Source organism: Patagioenas fasciata, chromosome 3 (assembly GCF_037038585.1).
Source record: "Patagioenas fasciata isolate bPatFas1 chromosome 3, bPatFas1.hap1, whole genome shotgun sequence".
Lineage (NCBI taxonomy): Eukaryota > Metazoa > Chordata > Aves > Columbiformes > Columbidae > Patagioenas > Patagioenas fasciata.
Genome location: NC_092522.1, coordinates 55,177,151 through 55,199,929, shown reverse-complemented (window position 1 = coordinate 55,199,929; position 22,779 = coordinate 55,177,151). Strand labels below are relative to the sequence as shown.

The 22,779-nt window shown below is 45.8% G+C and overlaps 1 protein-coding gene across 1 annotated transcript in view; it reads left to right on the top strand.

Annotated features, from left to right (window-relative positions):
* Positions 1-22,779, top strand: part of LOC136099741 (solute carrier family 22 member 2) — a 79,865-nt gene that overhangs the window by 28,729 nt on the left and 28,357 nt on the right. The window contains exon 11 of the mRNA XM_065834252.2: positions 21,309-21,609. Within this exon, the coding sequence (XP_065690324.2) occupies positions 21,309-21,609 (301 nt within the window). The remainder of the gene's footprint in view (positions 1-21,308; positions 21,610-22,779) is intronic.

The following is a 22,779-nucleotide window of genomic DNA, read 5'->3' as shown; positions in this document are numbered from 1 at the left end:
GCAGCTTTTAAACCTTGTACCCACCTGCACACAGACTGCTCCTCAGTGCACATATTTGATGCTTTTGTTAACAGCTAAAATCTAGGTGAGCCAAAACTGAATCAAATGCAACACGAATTGTGTAAAGCATCCTGGAAAGATGCTTTGCTCCCTTGCCTGATTCTTCCTAGTGTAGTTTCACGCTGGGGAGAGCGAGAAGGAAGACTGATGTGAGTATTGTATTCATACGCCTGTTATACTGGCAAAAGGTTTTATTGCTGCTTTTGAGGCAGATTAATGTTATTTTCTCTTGGAAAACTCCCAGTGTCACTTGTGTGTTCTCTTGTATTGCCAATAAGAAAAAGCTTGTCCTACAGTGGGAGCGATCACTGAGTAGCTTCAGATGTTGCATGATGTCCAGAGATTTTTGTTATTGACATCTGAGCTGCCCTCACATATCCTGACAAGATTCCCTGCTGTGTATGGCAACATCCGTCTTAGGGGAACTGAGTAGTCCATCACAGCAACATAAGGGCATGTGACTCTTGTCACCTGGCTACACCTGAGTGTGTTTGTGTGATCTCTTTAAGATGTTTTGGAGCAGAATTTTTTTTCATTTCACTGGATACAGGGCAGGGAGTAAGCATGAATGCAGTTCTGCTGATGGATCAGAGTGCAAGTGAATGGAGACAGTGTGACAGCTTGCCAGGCTGACATCCATACTGAGAACCTAAATGGGACCGTGTATGGACTCAAGCACTGTCCCATATCTACCCTGCTTAATCTTTACCGCTCTCCCTGTACCGTTTTGCCCAACTCCTACTGACACAGTCCTCAGAATGCCCAGGCAGGTGTGGGGTGGTGACACCAGACAGGCCGTTTCTGGTAGGAAGAGGTGAAAAGATCGCTCTGACTGGGGACGATATATACAGATGTAAGCCATGCCATGTCCTATGCCTCAGCAATAAAAAATGCGCCTGCCCATTTTATTTATTAGCACAGATGCAGCACAATATCAATCAACACATAAGGTGTAAAGCAGCCAAAGGTGCAAGGTATACAAAGCTGGAGCACCTCTGTTAGCAGGGGTTGGCTGTGCCTCTGACAGAAGATCCATATTGCCCTGCAGTAGCAAGTTCATGAAACAGTGTCATCTGTGACAGGTTTAGTGCATATAATCAGTAATCCCTTCAGTTTACAGGAGTGAAGTATTACCATGCCTGCTTTAAAACATATCAGCAATCCAAAACCTCATGGAAACATTCCCATAGTCTGACCTTCCTGAGCTTTAAATATAAACTTACAAGGTTGGGTGAAATGTGAACAAAGTGAAGGCTAAAACTGCTGAAAAAAAATATGGATGCAGGACAGGTCTAATCCATCCATACAAACAATATGCACTCATTATGATAGTCTGTATAACTCTTCATTGTCGAACAAAATTTCTAATTAAATCACTCCTGAAGACCAAAAAACTGAGGCAGACAGATCTAACAGGCTAGCTCTTTGGAGACATTCGTTTTCAGGTCTTTGAGAGTTTAGGCTAAAATTGTTTACTAGAGGTGCCTCAGACATTTCCATTCAGGTGCCTCCTGAGATGTTCTCTTACAAGACTTCTTGCATGAGTGAACATTTCCGCATTGAATTCCTTCTAGTGAGTCATTGTTTCATCCACACCATTTAGTAAGGATTTTGGTTACATGCTTACCTATGTGTGTGGACCTTATCACAGCTCTGTTTCCTGTGAGTATAACAAGAGCATAGATGTTTAATAGGGAGCTTTGGGCATGATGCTGTTTGCTGTAATACTGTGCTACCATGGGCCTGAGCAGGATGTTCAGACAGATGTGATGAAAAATCACTGGAAACATCCAAGCCAAGAGTGAGTTGTGCTACCACTGGGTTCACTGCCTGTGTATTAGGATGCAGGTACGTGAGACAGGATGAGCCAGCCTGATTTCTTGGTGTGAAGGTCCCACTCACCACGACCATGAGCCAGCACTGTGCCCTTGTGGCCAGGAAGGCCAATGGCATCCTTGGGTGTATTACAAGGGGGGTGGTCAGTAGATCGAGAGAGGTCCTCCTTCCCCTCTACTCCGCCCTGGTGAGACCCCATCTAGAATATTGTGTCCAGTTCTGGGCCCCTCAGCTCCAGAAGGACAGGGAACTGGTGGAGAGGGTCCAGCGTAGGGCAACAAAGATGATTAAGGGAGTGGAGCATCTCCATTATGAGGAAAGGCTGAGGGAGCCGGGTCTCTTTAGCTTGGAGAGGAGACTGAGGGGTAACCTTATTAATGTTTATAAATATATAAAGGATGAGTGCCATGAAGATGGAACCAGGCTCTTCTCGGTGGCAAACAATGATAGGACAAGGGGTAATGGGATCAAGGTGGAACACAAGAGGTTCCACTTAAATTTGAGAAAAAACTTCATCTCAGTGAGGGTGACAGACACTGGAACAGGCTGCCCAGGGGTGTTGTGGAGTCTCCTACTCTGGAGACATTCAAAACCCACCTGGACATGTTCCTGTGTGACCTCACCTAGGCATTCCTGCTCCAGCAGGGGGATTGGACTAGATGATCTTTTGAGGTCCCTTCCAATCCCAAACCTACTGTGATACTGTGATCCCCTTTCCTATGGCCCACTCTGGCACCTGTTGGTTTTATACTTCATTAATTAAGTCAACTCGCTAAGTAGGCCGAGGCTGATCTCAGCAAATATCTGGATAGTTTCATCCTGCAGTAGTCAGTCATAGGGGCTCAGTGAAGGGACCAGGAAGAACCAGCACAAGGGAAGGGACAGGATCACATGGCTGGGAGCTGCTGGGAGAGGGAAACTGGAAAGGAGAGAGAAGAAGCAGGATGTCCTTCTTGTAGTGATGAGACCAGCTGTCATGTAGCTTTTGGTAGGACTTTACCTGACCTAACATCAACCTTGTAAAAGCTAAGCATTTAGGCTAGAGCTAGTTGCCCATGCCCGTAGTCCAGACCTGTCCAGTCAACAGAGAAGGACATGTATCTCCAAATATAAATCCAGATGTATAGCAGGAGCCTGCAGCAGTGGTTAATAGCAGATCTGTGCACCCAGAGCTGTTAACAGCAGTTGGAGCACCACCCAATGCGCGGCTAATCTGGACGAGGTGTTGACGCATAGGAACATTTCTGACAAATTAAACAGGTCATGAAGTGCCAAGCACACGATGGGGTTGACTGCGGGTGGCTAGACAACACCTGATCATGCGTGAATTCAGCTGGGAGAAAGGTGTCAGTCAAAAAATGTTTATGCAAATTTGGACTGCCAAAGAGTCTGTAATATACCAGTGCTTTTTGTCATGGGACAGCTCTTAGAGATAAATATCTAAGAACTGACTATAGAGGGAGCCTACACACCTTGTTTTTAGACTGCTCAAATTATTTCAAGCAACATGTGTTTACACTTGGTATTTATTTGCACCATGAGAACGTATTTTATAATTGAGAGAAACAAAGTGTACTTTATGGTTGGCTCAATATACTATTAACACATTTTTCTTCGATGATAATAGCCGTATTTGGCAAAACCCCTCTAGTTTTTGATTATTTGTGCCTAGATCCAAAAGTCACAGCTTGAGCTCATTTCCCCATTGAATGCTAATTACCACCTAGTATTGCACAACCTGGGAATATCTTCCTTGGTTACAAAGACAGCTCAGTGCACAGTCCTCACTCCTTGACTTTTGCCACAGCATAGAGCATGACACGTTGCTGGAGTTTGTTCTCTGAATGTTTCGTTTCTACAGTTGCGAGGCGGCACAGCTTTTGCCAAGGGTCAAGAGTGCTGCTGAGTCACTGTGCCAGTGGCATTTGGGTGCATGAGCTGCCTGATAGCTCTGTGAGGATGGCAAGGGATGCTTGAGCTGCCTGGGGAAAGGGAATTGGCCCTGGGGCAGCTTGGCTTCTTGTGAACTTGTGTTGTGGTCCCCAGGATCCTGCTGCTTTGCTTTGACTTCCCAAGGAGACAGCAAGGTCACCCCACAATGTGCCTGGCATTTGCACAGCTGCTCTTATCGAAGGGGGTAGTGATAACAGGTTACGAAGGGGAGCCAAGAAGTCCTGGAAGCCCTGTAACTACTGGCACAGAGCCTGAAGGGTGTGCTAGGCACTTCAGGAAAAACACACAAGTTTTATTAAATACTGATCAGACCTTTCTTCTGAGTATAAGAAAGTCATCCCGGAGATGTCTGGAGAACGTGATGACATCCAGCAGCAGAGCTGATGCTGGACCTGGCTAGACCAGCCTTCCCAGCTCTGGAATGGTATGGCAAAGGCACAGTACAAGCTGTCCGCAGTCATCCTCATGTCTCAACCCAGCCTGCTGTCATAGCGACTGATATGACTGGGAAGCACACAGGTCCCAGGGCTTCAGCTTCCTGGTGAGCAATCATGTATGGCTGGAAAGAAGAAGCCCCATCCCCAAGACTTGCATCTGAAGTCCTGGGTTTGTTATTTCTTTTGCGTAGGTGACCTGCTGATACCTGCTGTAAGGATAGCAGGACTCGATACGAGACAAACAGTGCAAACAGTCAGGTATTACAAGGCTAGAGCCTACACAAGGGACTTGATAAAAGTGAGGATGGAGTGAATGTGGGGCCTGAGGCTGCAGCATAACATATGTTTCTGCTGGTGGCGAAGATAGGCAGGGTCCCACTGGGCCAGGTAGAAGGGGGGGACAGGTGGCTGCATGGAGGAGAGGGTGACTCTCTGGCTTGTCAGAGAATACTGCACTGGAGCAAACTGTCCTGACCCTGAGAAGATGGAAAGCAACAAGAGGCCATAACTGCTTTTGTCCTTCAAGACTATTGGTTCTCTTTGAAGACCTCAAACTCACTTTTTTGCCCTGCTTCAACCTGCAGCAGACTCCCCTGACTCCTCCTGCAGTGCCTGCCCCTGGCCTGACTCCTGTTGAAATCCCATTCAATCCTTGAGGCAGCCAAGTACCATTACCTGGAGCTCTGCGTTGTCTCAAGACAGCCCCAATAGTATAAAAAGTGGTATAAAATGATGCAACCTGATTTTCTGAATTTCTGACAGCCCTGCTCCTTGTGTATCACTATGCAGCTAAAAGGATCACTGGTGTGATTGTGGGCTAATGAGAGGCAATCACACAATCTCCCATATACACCATGCCAGAGTCTTCAGCTTCAGTGTCATTATGCAGATTATTCTTGGATTTTCTGTACAGTCCTGCTGCAAAGGAATAGTTTAGGGTTCTGCTCACTGCAGAACAATACTTGGATTTCTCAAAGAGAAGTGTGACTTAAAAAGAGTTTGGTGACAGTTTGACTCTATTATTTACTTTATGGGGGAAATAGGCCAATCCAAATGCTGCTTACCTTTTCTCCAGGTGCCCGTACCCATTCACGAAGCAAACTTTCAGGCATCTTCCCTCCCTGATAATTGTTCACTCCAGAGTCTCTGTCTTGGAGCTCTGGAGGCCAACTTTCAGGTGAGGCCTTCTCCATCGTGGTGCAAACTTTCAGGATTCTTCTTGCCCTGATAACTGTTCGCTCCAGAGCCTGTATTTTAGAGCTCCAGAGGCAAACTTTCAGGGGAGGCCTGATAACTGTATGCAGAGCAGGCTTTCAGGAAACAAAATTCTCAGAAAAAAAATATTAATGGAGTAGAATAGCAGGAGGGCTGGCTCAAGATGGATACTTGCACAGAACTCCAACTCGAGCACAGAAAACCAGAGACTTTTATATTTCTACAGACCATTCATACCATGTTTCAGTCCAACAGCAATATTTCACTTTGGGGTCTTCTTACTTCTCATTGGATCTTTTTCACTGATCTCACATGTGCCTTTGTTTTGTTTAGCTGTAGACATTGTTTATAGTCCATAGCCTTGTAGGTGCTGTTCTGTTTGAATAAATCCATTTCTTCTCAGCGAAGTGCAAAACAGGCCTTATCTTGCAAGTGTTCAATGTAGTTCGTAGTTGCTTTTGGTAAATAGGAGCAGAACTTCACAGCTTAAGATTTCAGAAAATCCAGCTTACTAAGTAACATGAAGCAGAGAGTATATTAAAAATCATGCAACTTTATATTTCTAGATGATTCATTATATTCAGTATGCATTTACTTCAGATAAACTATTCATATGAAACTTAAATAGGGCTCATCCACTGACCTGTGAGCAGTAAAACCATTGCCATACAGCCAGCTTATTTAGCAGGGAGAGCTCAAAGTGGCCTCATCTAGGCTGTCATATTTATAGAATAAAGTGGTTGGCTTGTAGTCAGATTGCATACAGTGGGAAAGGTATGCACGAGACTCTTTGCACCCACAACTTGTCAGTGTTCAGTATGCCGTTCTGCTTCCTTGTGGATTTCTCAAAAGGAGTTCTTGGCCTGGCTATGGCTCAAGCCTTTATTTCCTCTGGCGCCTGGACCAAACTGCTGCTGGTTTGGCTGGTGGGGGGGTCAAGTGCATCCACCACAGGTCCTCAGCTAAAGCATCATTTTAGCACTTCCATGAAATGAGTGAACACACCCATCTCTTCTGGCATGGTTATAAATTGCTTTTCACGTGACAGAAAGTCTGGAATCATACACAGCACTCATTAGAAAGAGAAGTGAAACAGTTAAAACAGACCTAGAAAAATTATAAATGGGGACCAATGAGTGCAACACATTTAGTGATAGATTTTTGGTCTCTGAGTTTGAGCATATTTTTTTCCAAAAGCAAAAGAAGTTCCTATATGTTCTGCAAGCATGAATCTTTGGGGAGTTAAGCATCATATGCACGCAGCTGTGATGCAGTTTGTCAGTGTTTGTTTATGCAATTGTTATTAACCCTGATATTTATGCTTCTAAAGGGCTTTCCGCTCAGCAGGGTATAAAGCTATTGCTTCTGTTCCAATTTCTTGTAAAACCAGTCCTTTTGTAGCTGAGAAATAAAACATTCATCTGTGAGCTTCCATTATCAGGTCTGCTGCCTCTGACACTGAACAGGTGCAAGTGAGATGCTGCCCCAGTAAAGGAGGTGGTATCTAACACTACTTGTCATGGTAGGTGGTCTTAGGTCTTGTCTTCTGGAGAAGATGAGAGCTCCCACTCTTTAGTTTTATTTCCATATCTTAGTTTGTGTTGTAAATGTTGGGGTTTTTATGCTTTGTAGTTCAGTTTTATGAACATTTGAGCATCTGTCTACACTTCTGGGAGATAATGAAACATACTGATGGCACAAATCCAGTTGCAGCTACAAATAAGAGCATGCAAACACAATCTCTCAGAGTCTGCAAGGATAAAGCAAGCTGCCAAGGAGCAATAGCAAGAAACCATCAGTAGTTTAAGTTCAAAGGGAACATACAGACCCAACATTCATGGGCAAGCAGATGGCCTTTGGTAGAGAATTGGGACTGAATGCTACAGTTTCATCATAAATGCAGAAAGTCCTGCCTCACTTTATGCCCAGGACTGCTGAAATTTCAGTGGGACTAACTAGATTAAAAGAGGCTGGTCAGAGAATTAAGGGTGGTCAGATTCAAGATCAAGGAAACTAGCTAGAAGGCAAGGCTGAAGCTAAATATATGTCATGTGCTACAGGACTTAGGAAATAGAGACCAATGTTTTCTGGTTGAGTCTTCCCCTGCAGTGGTTAATTGTCCTGTTATGCTGGCCAGCAGGCTTTGGTGCTCCACTTCCCACTGAAGTAGGTGCCTTCATGACTGCCTCCAGTGTAAGAAATGAGGGAATGGGTAGATGTTGGCAGTGGAAGAAGCAATGAGACAGTGGTGGTCACCATTAGATATCCCATTTGGGGCACTGGTAGGTGAGAAGAAGTTGCCCGCATACTTCAGTGAGATCATGCTGTTACCCCTGAGCATCCACAGCATTGGCCACCTCATGAACAAGTAGCTTTTGAAGTGAAATAACCATAGGAAATCCTAGCCGCTATATAGTGAAGGGAGAGGGTGGAACAAGATTGTTGGACTTGGCACTTCGTAGGGATGAACCATAAATCCAGCACAGGGGCACTGTTGGGCTGGAGGGGGTCCACTCTTGAGTAGGGAGGAATTGGCTATGTGAAGGCAGGGGAGCTCCCTGCAGAAGAGCCCTTCTGGGTGGACTACAACTAAGGCATTGAGTCACTCATGTTAATCGACTGCGGAAGCTCAGCCTCCAAGTCAAAGATAAAAACAAGGACAAAGTGCAGGAAGCATTCACAGATGGAGCCACAAATTCAAGTACAGGAACAGCAGTGTGTCCCTGTGTTTGTGCATGTGGGGTGGTGTGTTTGCAGGGAGAGTCTTGCATTACTCAGTGGGTGATGGACGAACAGCCACCTCGCAACCTGTGTCACCAGCCATGGAAAGAGAGATGGTCCTATTCTGGTTTCTCAAGACTGAGGGGGCAGAGCTGGCAGTTTTACAAAGCACAGGTTGTTGTCCAGGAAGGTATTTTGGACGGAGTAACCTTGTAAAATGTACGATCTGGCCCTCATTTGGAGCAAGCTGTTCATTAAGTAGAAGAGGTTCTCAATAACTTCTGAATTATTGGGCTGCTCCCATAAATACAAGAGTGAGTGGACCCTGAATGCACCAGGAAACTCTGAGCCTAAATCATCATTAAATATAACTCCGTGAGTCCCTCAGAGTAGAAGTGGGTGGCAGGGTGGTTAGTCATACCCGTGGGGACCACCCAGGTGAGGGACTATTCTTAACCACATGTGTGATGAAGTATGTACTATTACATAGATTTTTTTGGCCAGGCCATAGCTACATCCCAGCAATATTAATATTTAATTGCATCTGCCCCTCAGTCACAGCAGAAGATGCAGTGATTTCAGCTCTTCCACCTGATTTCAGGGTATGCCTCTGCTGTGACCTGCAACAGAGTTATTCCCTCACCAGTAACTCCAGTGCTGGTTCCCAGGTCACAAAGCACACAAAACTAAGCTGCATCACCTGGAGGCAAACACGTATTTCTGTTGAATTAGTGCACATGACGCAGGATCTATGCCAATTTTATGCTTTTACATCAGTTTCAAGGCTGGTCCCGGGATGACAGGCGATGCTGAAGACTGCAGTGATTCACACGTGCTCTGCTGGGCTGATTTGCACTGCCAACAGACCTCAAAGCCATGCCCGATGCAAAATCAATCTGACAGTTACCAAGCAGGGAAAAAAATATGCTGCAGACTCCCAAACTCTGATCTTATCAAGAACATCCTGTAACACTTGTGTGTGCTTTAAGGTAATCACAGGTGGCAACTGTTAAGGGAAAAGCTTTTAAGCAAGTCAGATGACAGCATGTAAGAACTTTGTTTAAACTTCCATCAGCGCTGTGATTATCTTGGGGTTTCCTGGCACAGCGTACTCTATGAAAAAATCTTTAAAAAAGTAGCCTGTAGATTGGCTAAATCAAACTGATGCATAGCAAGTGGGAAGCTGAAAGATGTCTGAAAAATTTCAGGAGCTCCGAAGAAACAAGCCAAGGTTTTCTAAGCAGGTGCCAGGAGTGATCAGTGATGCAGGCTGAGTGTGAGACCGCAGGAACACCACGTCCCCATGGATGCCCTATGGAGGTGGTGGCACTATTAGTTCAGCATTAACACTCAACAACACTGATTTTCAGCATTGCTAATCTGTACCAGAGAATGATGAGCAGTTGTGCTTCCCCCCACTCCTGAGACTGCCTTTGGTGCCCTCCTGGGACAAGACCTCCCTGCTCCCACAGTATGGGAAGCTAGCAGGAGCCTTCACCCAGGCAATGCCCACAACACTGTGGTGACACCAAGTGATTCAAACCCCTGATCTCACTCTCGCAGCTCCCTCTGAGTTCAGAGCATGATGTGGTGAGGCTTGTGCTGTTAGAAAGACATGTCTCAGTGCTGGCTGAGCTGATGCCCATGTGTGTAGGACCTCCTGCAGGACTTTCCAGCCGCCCCTGCATGTCCTTGTTTTGCTCCTTGATCCCATGGTCACACTGCCCATGTGTCATGTCCCCATTCAAACTCAGTGCTTTGCATTCCTGCTTCTTCTGCAAACACTCCTCATGATCGAGTTTTTCTAGCCAGAGAACTTTGCCTCAGGTCTCATCTTGCATCAGGCATCTGTGTTCAAACTGTCATCTCGGCTGACCCTCGGCTGGCCTGCGCCATCTTACCATGACCTGGACTGGTCACTACCTACTGCCACCACCTGCTGCCACTGCCAGCCACTGGTGTGGCACCACCAGTCCTCATCCAGCCTCAGCCAAAGGCAAATATACACATGTATATGCATACACATAGAGTGTTAGTTTATTCCTCTGAGAAAAATGAGTGGTAAAGGAAAACCGACTTCACCAGGAGAGCATCAGCTGCATGCCTGACCTCCGCCACGGTTTCATGGGCACCACAGCAGCAGACTAAGATGCTGGATGCTATCTGGGACAGCATATTCTTTGCCATACCTCTGATGTTGTTTTTCCCTGTATAGGAAGCCAACTTTATCTGAAATACTGCCTGCAGTGACAGTGCTGGAGAGACCCTATGGACACTGATGGCTTTGGTGAAGACAGACATTTTCTACCCTGAGGTCATGAATAGGCACCACAATGCTGAGTGAGAGCGGTCTGCTGAGTTGTCCTCGGAGGACTGAGGGACAAGGGTGTCTCCTGCCTCCTTAGCCCACCAGGAAGCCTTGCTCCCCTCTAGCCCTTTCATGAGGGTCTAACTCAGGCCCACTGCCTGCTGGAACCCTTCAGAGGTGGCTCCAAACCTCACTCAGCTTCTCTACAGTTACTCTATGGCTGCAAAGCATGGGAGGAGTTGAAGGCTGCAGCAGCAAGGAAAAGAACCTCTGAACCCCAGCATGAGCTGTGTTGGTGAGGATGGAGCCCTCCGTGGCTGCCATGGCTCTGGGGAAGGTGGCACAGTGGTACCTCTGCCTTCACTCACATGGACTCGCAGCAGGAGGTGGAAGCGATGTCAAACACAGAGCCAGGTGTGACCAGCTGTCCACAGTGGCCACCACTTCGTTCCCTGTCCTTGCCCTCTGACTGGTCCCAGCTCTTTCATGTCTACCCAGGGCAGGCAGAGCTGTGGGGCCACTAGAGGAGCTCAGCAGCTCTCCCCTGGGGACCTGGCCCTGCATGGTCATTGCACCAGCTAACCTGTTCCCTCTCCTTTCCTCTGTGCATTCTTTGTACACATTTGTGTTTGACCAGGTCACATGGTTTCACAGTGTTTTCAACAGATCTTTGTTCCACAAGCCTCTCTTGGCTCTCAGCAAGGCATCCAACAGTCAAACCCACCTGCAGGCAGGGAGAAAGGCAGAGGCAGAAGCAGCTACCAGCCTGGGACAAGAAGAAACTGAGGAGACCTGGTGAGAGTGAGCAGAGCCAGCCAGTGACTCTGCACCAGAGCAAACCTGTGGCAGACAATGACATTCTTCTCCCAGGGTCTTATTTCCATCCTCATTGACTCCCATACAGACTGTGCAGCTTGGTCTTAACCCTCTGCCCCCAATTTTGCTGGTTTTGCAGCAGTATCTGGTATCTGCAGTATGAAAGCATACAGTGTAGCCTCAATATTTTCTACCTGGGTCAGCAGTTCCTTTAAGCTACTGCTTCCCTTTCATCATATGCTGAATACTTCTCTTTTCTGCCATTTCCCATGTTGTTACCTTATAATTTCTCATGCAGTTATTTTGTTTGTGTAGGTACAGGTCAGGGTTGGACTTTTGCATGTATTCCTCAACAAAGCAAGCTAGCTGTGACAGCATGGAGGCAAGCACAGGTCAGTCTAGCTCAGGTGCTGTTAGTGTAAGCATCTCTACAGGCACTGTGGGGGTTAGACCTAAGGCATGGTGAACAAAACTGGTGTGGTACCACCACAGCATGCAACTGACAGGAATAATTTTGTTACTGGGCACTACTATAGTTTTTTGCACATGCACATGGTATTTTCTGACAAAGGCATAAGAAAACAGAGCTGAAGGTACAAAAAATCAGTTTGCCTTTGCTTCCCAGAAGCAGAGAGAGGAATGGCTTTACACAGGTAAAGTAGGCTGCAATTGCTCTGAGCTTTGCAGGGAAAAGGAAACTCAGAATTATCATGGACTGGTTGAGGATGGAAGGGGCCTCTGTAGGTCATCTGGTCCACCCTCCTTGCTCAAGAAAGGCCACCTGGAGCCCAGGACTGTGTGTGGATGGCTTTTGAATACTTCCAAGGGTGGAGACTCCACAACATCTCTGGGTAACCTGTGCCAGTGCTAAGTCACCTCACAGTAAAAGTTTCCTAGTGTTCAGATGAAAACTCCTGTGTTTTGGTTTGTGAATATCATCTCTTAAAACATCCTTCCTAAGATTGTGCTTTAATTCCTTCCTGGCAAAAATCTACAGCCTCTGTACGTGTAAGGCTGGACATGGCCTGAGTCAGTGAATCTCTAAATCACAGTTCGAGCTAACAGCTGGGACTGTTGTTGCAAGGTCCTAAGCCTCCTTATGTAGGTCACAAGGCTGGTGTTTCCCCCTGTACTGATGGCTTTATGGAACAGGAGAGTAATAGGAGGAGGGATTTCTCATATTGTGCACAGTTTATTGATCTATCCAGGAGAAGACTGGAATTTCCTGAAAGGTTAATCCTCAGAGGAGAGAAAACTGAGGTGGAGCAGAATAAAATAACAACAAAGTATGATGTGATGGGAAAAATCAAGGGAGAAACCTCCCTGAATATAGAGAAGTCAGTGAAGGATTAGCTGGGGAGACCATAGAGTTCCAGAAGATAAACAAGGGGCTTCCTTGCTGAAAGCTGACATATGACTTAGCTAGTGCCACCCCTCTGAGCAAAAGACTTTACCATGAAAAATGTGAATGACGTATTCCTGGTACTTTAGAATAAATTGCCATATTAATCATATTACTGAAAGAAAGGTAGAGAGAGAAAAAAAAAATTTTTCACATGTTAGTTGTGCCAAGGCTCTGGTCCGGTACAAAATTGTCAGCCACCCTTTTGCAAAATGCTGGTGAAGAGGGTGGAGGTTGGTGAAGGTGTCTTTAAGCCTCCACCAAGCTGTGATGAGGGCTGGGAGAGTGACAGCCAGGACCTTCAAAGCATGAGGTGTGTGACAGACAGCCCTCCTCCTATGCAAAAAACCGGCCTGACAAGTGTATCACCCTGCACCCTTTCTTCACCAGCCTGGGCTGGATGGGCAGTGGGGCTGGGACAGGCTCAATTCCACCTCAGCCCCATGGGAAGGCAGTGAGGCCTGCAGCCCTGCTGAAGATGAGGAGAGGATGAGGTCCATGCTCATGCCTGCTCACTGTGCAAGAGTGAAACAATCTCCTCGGCTCCGCTGGCCCAAGCACAGTTTGTTGTTGTACACAGTGCCGGAGGGGGGGTAGTTATTTGAGGGGTCAGGATGGTGCCAGCAGCTGTGCTGATGCATATGTGGAAATGATATGGTAACGTCACTATTTTCATTTATTGAACAAACCCAAAGTAAATCCCTTTTGCTTTTCTTCAGCTATCATTTTGCTAGAAATACCATATGAACTAATCCTCTAAATAATGTTTTCATAAAGCTCATCTTTGGATTAGTCTCCTAAATCTAAGTTTCAAGGAGCTGGCAGTTAGTTCAGTAACTGCTTGTTCCCTGAAACTGTTGGTTCTTTCCCTGTCTTCTCATCTTAGCATGGAAGAGGACATAGGTGGGACTGAAAGTATTGCCCTGCCCTGAAGGACTGATGGTGAGCCTGCCCCCAGGGAATGTCACTATACACAGCAGAAGATGGCACTGCCTCAGGATTTTCATAACTTCACCAATTCCTTATTCAACTGCAGATGGCCAATGTAGAGCTGGGGGAGGGAACTGTGGTCCCATCCTTTGTCCAGCGTTGATCATGTCCCTTCATCATTCGATAGCCTCAGCTCTTGGCTACTGCATGACTACAAGGGCTGATTGCACAGCTTCTGCTGCGACCAGCTGTCAAGTGGAGAAACCTCATAGTAGGAAGAGCAGTCTTTTGCAGATGATGTCTTCCAGTTCCTGGTGTCCAGGCCCTTCCACCTGCTGCCATACTTTGCATCGTGGCGACACTGCCAGGGTCCACCTGTCTGAGTTTCCTGATCACTGTTGTCCCCTTACATAAAGTCCTTGGCTAAAGTATGGGTTTGGCCTGTAGACTCTGATGCCCGAAAGCTCAGCCTAGAAATATAGCAACGATCTCAGGGGCTCCTTCTGTCACCTGCATTATTTTGTCTGGTTTAGCTTCCCAAGAGTCAAGTGTTAGGCCTTCCATCCAGTCATTGCAGGTCTGTTTCATGGGAAAATGGATACAAATGATGCAGCCTTTGCAGATACACTCAGCTTGAACTGGTCTTTGTTTCACCTCAACTTGTTGCTGAGGATTTGGAGATCTCAGACCAATATAAACAATGCTTTGATTTTCAAATGTTTGTTGAATCATTCCTGCTTTGTGTCTCCATACCAGATATTTACATATTTGTATTTTTTTTCTGACATACACTCAGGAACATTTACCAGGGAAAGGAAAATATAACAAATCTTGTGTAATAAATATACTGACATCTAAAAGCAAATAAGCATTAAAACAACTGAAAATACTGAGCAATTGAAGTACTCTGTGGTAGGTCCACATATCCAAAAATGCCCATTTTTAGTGTGCTAGGTGCTGGATCGTGAATAGCAAGGGTGCATGCCCAGCTGAGTGGCCTGATGAAAGCCCAGTCCCTCTTCCTATTAATAAAGCATGCTAATCAAGCAAGAGGTGCAAAACCAGCTGTAAAGAATTCCTTTGGGTTGGTATTGTGCAGTTACGACAAAGGACACAATGTTATAGCAGAGATAAATTACAAAAACAGTCAACTATAAATAGATTGTCACCACTAAAGGCTTCCAAAAACAACTACAGAGAGATTATAGAAAGGCGCTGAGGAATTACTGCTTCCCATCCATCCCTCCAGGATGACTCAAACTTTTGCTGGTGCATTTGGAGTGCACTGGGTCTCTGCTACAGCTCTGAATTTACCCTGCTTCTTCAGCCTTTTTTATTTGCTGCAGAGCTGTATCTTGGTTCTTTTACAGTGGCTGTAAAAAAAAAAAAAAAAAAAATCTTGCAAATCCAGAAACAGGAATTTCCTGAGGCTAAATAATTTTTTCACGTAAATATGAGATGTATACTAATTCTCCTAGATAGAATGTGATCAGCTAGATATTCAGGCTTGTGGGTTATTTTGAACCTGAATTGTCTTTTATACTAAGTCAGGCTGCTTCTACCCAAACCTTCTTCTCACAGGTATGAATGCTAGAATTTTTGTTACACTGATCAGCTTAGTGGTCTTCAAAGATCCTGAGAGTTCTCAGCAACAGAAATCATCAAAGAGAAAGGCCACAAAAAAGGCTTGTTGGAAATATTTGATATAACAGCAAACTGAGAAATGGCATGAAAGACTAATGTTAGAAACTCTACAAGGGTTTTTGCAGGTTTTTTTTTTCTTTTTCTTTAATCAAAGTCCCACTTCAGAATCAGTGAGAGAAGCAGGCAGCTAGTGAGTGGCACCCCTAGAAACCTTCACTGCACTGACACCCTCTTTGATATGTTTCACCCTTATTCTCACAAAACTGGGCTGGAAACTTGCATGCAAAGCCCTTTTCTTAGTAATTAGAAATGGTTGCCTTCCAAATTTGATGGAAATTGAGTCATTAGGGAGGGATGTACAACCACAAAAATTACAAACAAAACTGATGTAATTTCCCTCGTCTTTCCAGGCAGGACTTGAGGCAGGTGTGGCTGAGAGAGAAAGCAATCCTGCGATTCACACCTGTTTGATAATACAGGGGGACATTTTTGCTTTTTCATCAGGCCTTTACACCCATGTCTGAAAATATTCCTGTTTGTTCAGTTGTATAAAACAGCCTGTGGTAAACTTAGGTTGTCTTATCTTGTGGCTGTAATGCTCGGTTATTTGAAGTCATTAGCAAGGATCCTGAAAAACGTGCTGTGGGATTATGGCATATTTATCTGAACAGGAAGGCAGAATGTGGTGCAGACTCTTCACTGACTTCCAGAGTGACTGGGTGAGGAGGAAAAGGATAAGGGAAGCCACATACAGACAATAAAAATATGTGTGTAGGAATTCCTTTTCCTCTGGCTGCCCTTCCTTCAGCTGGCCTTGGGAGAAGCTGATGAGCCCTTTTGGTTCCTCAGCCTGTCTTGGATACTGAGCTGAAATCCTGACGAGCAGGTGTGCCTGGATGTGGTTGGAGAGCCACAGGTTTTTGGTTCTTTCCCCGAGTAGGAATAAAGTCACTGGGGAACAGACACAGGTTGTCCACGGTCACCCAAATGTGTGGCAACTGATTGTCTCTGACAGGCAAGGAGGAACAGTGTGCAAGCACCAGGGTGGTGAAACAGCAATGGGTTTGGGTAAGAAAACACAGACACACCAGGATCTCATTTGCCTTGTGGCAGGTGGCACTTTACCCCCAGAAAGAGCCTGTGCAAGGAGAGGTGTGGGGCAGCAGGGAGGGATGAGCCTGTAGGAGTTCCAGAGGCTGTGAGAACTGAAACCCTGTCTGCCCTCCCCCCTCTACACTGGGGCAGTAGAAGGAAAAGCTGAGGGTGTGAGAATGAGCACAGTTTGCGGGTGGATGATGGCCTCCTCCTCTACTGTATGTTTTTCACCTGCACATGCTCGAAATGACAGAGATAGGGGCTGTCTCTGGTGTGGTCACTGCTAGTCTAATTTTTTTCCCCTCTCCCGTGAGGAGAGAAACAGGAGTCTTTTTGATCCTGTTCTGCTTTTCCTATGACTTTCCACTTTTTTTCCTCATTTGGATTTTCTCTTCTCTCCCCATGTCCCCAATTTTCTCTGCTGTTTCAGCTGCTGTCCTAGCAACGAGTACAGAGTCCCCCTGGTTGTTGTAGTCTACAGTTCCTAGAACTACATTTATTTATACTTGTTCTTGGAACCAAGTTGGTAAAAATAGCCTAAAGGCCATGGAAATAATGAGGGAGAGGAGTATAATGCATTGTGCATTGCTTTCATGGATTGCCAAAAGGTAGAAACCCTGTTGATTGGAATTGACTTTTCCCATGTCTCAGCGTTAGCCTGCAGTTCACTAAGTTGATCTGGTGGCCTGGGAAAGGACATGCTCCATCGAGTGGATGTGCCGCCTTTTGGAAGGGAAAAAATGAACTCTGGAAGAAAAAAAGGGGGAGATAAAAGAAGATTATGAAAGTGGGTGGAGGGAGGAAGAAGAAAGATTAATAAAGTGAAGAGGAAAAAAAACCACACAACAGCAACAAAAACCAAAACACAAATTCAGTGTTATGAGTTGGAATGCGATTGTACCGCGTGTGGGAGAGGGGAACATAAACATCTCTAAATGCCCATGAAGAGGTCTCGCTCTTATCTCAAAAAAAATCCACTATTTATTTAATCTTCAAAACTGAGCTCCTATATCCTCCCCAGCCCAGCTTCTTAACGAGATGTGTTGTAACACTGTGAGCCCTATGAACACATGGTATTTCTGGGGCTGGCATCAGGGTTCTGCACTCCAGCATGGAAGAGCAATGATTCCTCCATGGGAGAGCCAAACCCACAGTATGCAGCTGGAAGGTGTGTGAAAGGTGGAGTGGTGAAGAACAATGAAGGGCCTTGCCATCTTCTGCTGTGAAACGAGCTTTGCCACTAAGATCTGTGCAACACACTTTGAGCTACTGTTGTCTGTTCTTTGTGGCAGTTTCTTCTCTGGGGTCACTGATCAGTGGAGGTAAAGGTGATCCCCAAATACAGGGCTGTGGAGACACCCGCTCCTTCTCCTGGCATGGATTGCTGAAGAGAAGGCTGGTGTGGGCAGTCTCCTGGCCCTAGGACAATGTGATGCTGACTGGTCTGCACCCCTTCTGCTTGGGGTTATCTAGTCTATAGTAGATTTGTCTGGGGGACAAATGTTTGGTGCAATATGAAGCTGCATCAAACAGTGAGATAATAGGCAGGATGGATTATTGCTGCCCAAGCTTGCCCCCAGACCCTCTTTTCTTTAACAAGAGACCGGTCTACAGAAGACCAAAGCCTAGGTCATGCTTTTTTTGCATAACTTTGTAACAGAAATGGTGCTGTTACATAGGATGTTGCTCTCAGGTGTCTGGAGACTGGCTGAGGTCACTGTTCCACTGCTTATACTGTCCCAAAGAAGGACTTTGAGGTTTTCAAGTGGTTGTCTGAACTAGCAAAGGTTACCCAGGATGCTAAAATTGTAACTTTGCAGGATTCAGTCAGATTACTTTTTAATCTGAATGTCTCATGCTATCACCCAGACATGTATAAATGGTAGTATAATGCCATGGGTGTACAGAGAATGTATGCACTCTAGACTACATAGTTTTCATTCTGTTTCCGAAATAGCTGTGACATTTGGGCTTGCAAACAGAGCTCCAACTGAAAATGCTCATGATCGTAATTTAGTTGTACTTCTATCTCTTTCCCCTCTGATCCCCTTTCATCACCGCTTCTGCCTCTGCTCTTTCCTTGGCTCGCTGCCTTTCCACTCTGCCCCCTCCCTCTTTCTGTTCTCTCCTCTGCATCTATTTTTACTGTCCCCGTCTTCATCAGTCAACGTCTTCCCTGGCTCTTTCTTCCCTTGCTTCTTTCCCAGTATGAAAGAGCATCGTTTTTTACTGTATGTATAGGGTAAAATGTTTAAAATGCTGGTTTGACCCTGAGAACTGCCCTCAAAGATTCAAAGGCATTCTCTCAAGAGGTTACAGTTACAGGCTTTGTATACAAACCTATCATCTTCCCATCCTTAGATGTGTTCAGCTCTCACAGCACGTGGAGCTGAAGTTCCAGGAAAACCTCGAGGAAGCTGAGAATTGCTTGCTGTAGAATAAATGCACTAATGCACACTCTCATGCATCCGTCATTGGGGTATTTTAGAATTCTTTGACAAACTTGAGTCTTGCAGCACACTGATATGGTGGTAAGTATTGATAAGCCATGTTTGAACAGACAAATTGAAACACAGGTGAACACTGAGGAACCAAGATCACTTTGATATCACGTATGCCAGACGGCTGAACTGATTTTACTGAATGAATCTTTGCCTGTATGACCAGCAGTGTAACTGTGGGGAACATTAGGAAAACTCCCAGATATCCTATGCTGTGACATTAGTGCTGATCTCTCTCAGCTGCTAGGTCTTCTGGCTTCAAGTCTGTCAGACTGCGACGCATGTGCTGTGCATGACAAGAGCATAATGGATGAAACATGTGATATTTTGACAACCAGCTACTAGATTATGCTTCCTTTGGGCAAAGAAAGTAACTCCAGAACGAATGTCGCAATAGTGGACTGAATTCTCACTTGACCAAATCTGGTCTAGCTCCACTGATTGTCTAAGTGGTGGCCACAGTAATTGTACCAATGGGTTTGTGAAACAGGCAAAATGCTGAGCACAGCTACACTGGTACATGGCTTACAGGGGACTAACCCTTATGATTCAGAATTGAGTTAATCCCTGACAAGGATAAACCAAACATTTTTACTGGGGTAAGGTTTGAGGAGCAGTGGAGGCTTGAGCAGACCTGTAAGAGCAGTGCACAGGCTGATTATCATGCTCTGTCCCCATTTTTTGTCTTTGTGGTGATCCCTACAGAGACAATCTCTTCCATAGTCACTGGAAGCTGTCAGGATAAACCATCTGACCTTCAACATCTCAGCATGATTGGCACCCCAATTAGCCCTGTTTGCATAAAAGAGTTTCTCTTGTTTGAAATTAACCATCAGAGAGTATTCCCACTCCTCAGACACAGACCTGGACCCAAAGGTGATGTGTTCATGGCCTCTGAGCTTGATTACTGCAAAACACCTGAACCAGGAGACAAAATTCCCTGAAAATAATCTTCTGATGCAAGTACAGCAGCGTATCCACCTAGTAACCCACATCTTTGCTGAGCTCACACCACAGCACCTGTCTGTTTTAAAATCCATGTCAGATAGCCTGTATAGCAATCAAAGCCTTCCTTGGTCTGGATCTAACTGTTTTGGAAATTGTACTTTGCTTCAAAACCATAGGCACCCATGGTCCAAGCTGTAGGTAACCAGAGACAAGGGATTGCAGGAGACATCCTTGATAGCTGCTGCCCTGTGCTCCTTCTCACAGGAGAAGGGAGTGGCCATGGACTTCATGATCCTGAACAAAGTGTAAAACACATACAATTGGATATTTGATTTGATTCAGGGAGTTATGCACAAGATGTGCTTATGTGCATACAAAATGCAATCCTGTCCTACCTCCACCTTCTCTTCTTCCCCCACACAAAAATACAGCTGAAAAGTGAAATAACTTGTTTTCCATTCATTTCTGAGAAAGAAAAAGTGGTCATTTCTCTTTTAAACATTGTGAAATTAGAATTAACAATGTCAGAATAAAGCCTTCTTGAATGTGTAGATCCAACTTAAAAAAACATATCCTGGATTTTGGACTGGTGCAGTTTATGAGCCTCGCTTATTTACACTACAGAGAGGAAAGACTCTAGCAAATTAAATCTGTATAGGTGCTGAAGTAGTGCTTTGGAGAAGTAACTAAACATTGTCCCAGTATCCGTTTCTATTTGCTGAAGGAAAGACCTCATAACTCTCTTTGAAACAACTTTCTTCCTGACCCTGCTGTCCCGCAGAGAGGCTGCATCCCTCACTGCTGCTTTTTGCAACAGCTTCTGCACTCTTTCCTTTTTAACTCTCTGCTTTATCTTGCACCTATTTATTCATCACAGCCATGGTGTGAGCTGGTATTTGTGGCTCCTCCACCCTGAAAGAGTTAACTGGGTTTATTACATAATCTGTTTAACATTCGGGATGAATAGGAAACGCACGCCCCTCCTCTCCTACCATGTGCTTGTGCACTTTAAATCGCACTCCTCCCTGGCTGTGTGTGAGCCCCACGCCACTTGACATGCCCTGAGCCTCCGCGTGTGTGCCTGTGTGTGCGCTTGGGCGCCCGCTTGCATGTCTGCTGGCAGCTTTGCCCTCTTCCCGCCCCATTCATGTCACTGGCACTGCACACCTGCGTGTCTGTGTGTCTGTGTGTCTGTGCACACATGAGAGGAGAGGAGCGAGGGGAGGTGAGACAGTCACCTTTATAGGAAGCACCAGCACTTGTTGCAAAGTGTGAAAACAAACTCTGCCACCTCTTGGACTGCTCTGAGTGGACAGATCACCTCACATTATGCCATCTTTTGATGAGGTTTTGAAGGAAGCAGGCGAGTTTGGAAGATTTCAAAAGAGAGTCTTTTTCCTCCTTTGCCAGACAGGCATAACTTTTTCTTTCCTGTTTGCCAGCATGGTTTTCCTTGGGCCGGCACCGGATGGCTACTGGTGCAGGATCCCTGGGGCAGCTGAATTAAGTGAACGATGTGGCTGGACGCTGGAAGAGGAACAAAACCTTACGGTACTTCCCCTGCACCTGGCAAATGGGTCCTCCACTGGAAAGTGTGAGAGGCTGGACATTGTGTGGGACAACTCTGTCAGCTGCACCAGCCCGCTCACCCGCTACGGCAATGACAGTGTGAGCAATCTGCCACTTGCTGCATGTCACGATAACTGGGTGTACAAACACCGCCACTCGTCCATTGTCAGCGAGGTAAGGAAAACCCCCCTCCTCTGATCAGTGGCTTTCATCCCGGTGCAGGATTCTGGCAATAAAATAGGATTGCTGCTGCAAGGGTCGTTGCTTTGGTGGCTGGTTTTCCTTTCTGGATTTGTTTCATTCTGAGTCACAAGCAAGTTGTAACAATGAGTTTGATCAAGTGTCAGCATCAGGCTTTCAGGGAAAGATGAGCTGATCTGAAGGGTAGCTCCCCAAAGCCAAACACCCCACACAGAGATTGTTCTGTCACTAAAGGAATGTCAGATTGAAAGAGTTAAGTCCTTGCAGCTGAAGAGCCTGGTGCTGTTTTGGGCCAGCAACTTTGGTGGTGTAAACCCCAAGCGTAGCTGACTGAAACCACTTGCTGATCTGGGTCACTGTAGGCTATTTGTTCTCTCTATTATCTGTACTGAACATTTATATCTGCAGGTAATAAAAAAACTGGTGGCAGACTGTGCTACTGAGATCTGACAGGAGTCAGCAGAAATAATTATGCTTAGTAAAGAAAAATTTTCCTCAAATGTCAGAGAACCGCAGGCTGTTAACACTAGTGGTAAGTGCTGGCAAATGTAGTGTCTTTTTAATGAGACCGTGAAAGGCTATTTAAGATGCTTTCCTAGGAGATCCCCTGTGTAATCTGTAGTTGTGCTGTGGATGTACTGTGGCCTGGCTCTAGCGTGCAGGCTGCACAATATAAGTGTGTATTTTAAGGTCATCCTGACAGTAACTGTCACCAATGCAGTGATGAAAACTATGAAGTGTGCTTAGAGGAGCTGGCTAGGAAATCATCAAGGTGCACTGCAAAATGTGTCGACACAGCCACGGTCTCTGGCTCCTGCCTGTCTCATGAGCATCCCACTGTGGTATTTAACCCAGTGCTTGTGCACTGGAGCTGTGCCCTCTGAAACATGGAGCAGGGCACAGCAGGTGAAGCCCTAAGCAAGCCCTGACCTGAAAAGCTGTACCTATCCCAACCTTTAAATTCACCATCCTTCCCCCACCCAGCTGGGACTGCTGGATCTGCTTGCAGGCTTCAGGTTTTTCAGAGCAGCAGCTTTGTGTCCTGAACATGGCATCTGACCTGAGCAGCTTTAGCCAAGATCTGTGCCCAGGAGAAGATAAATCAGAGCACCTGGCTGCCCTAGAACAAATCTTCAGAACTGG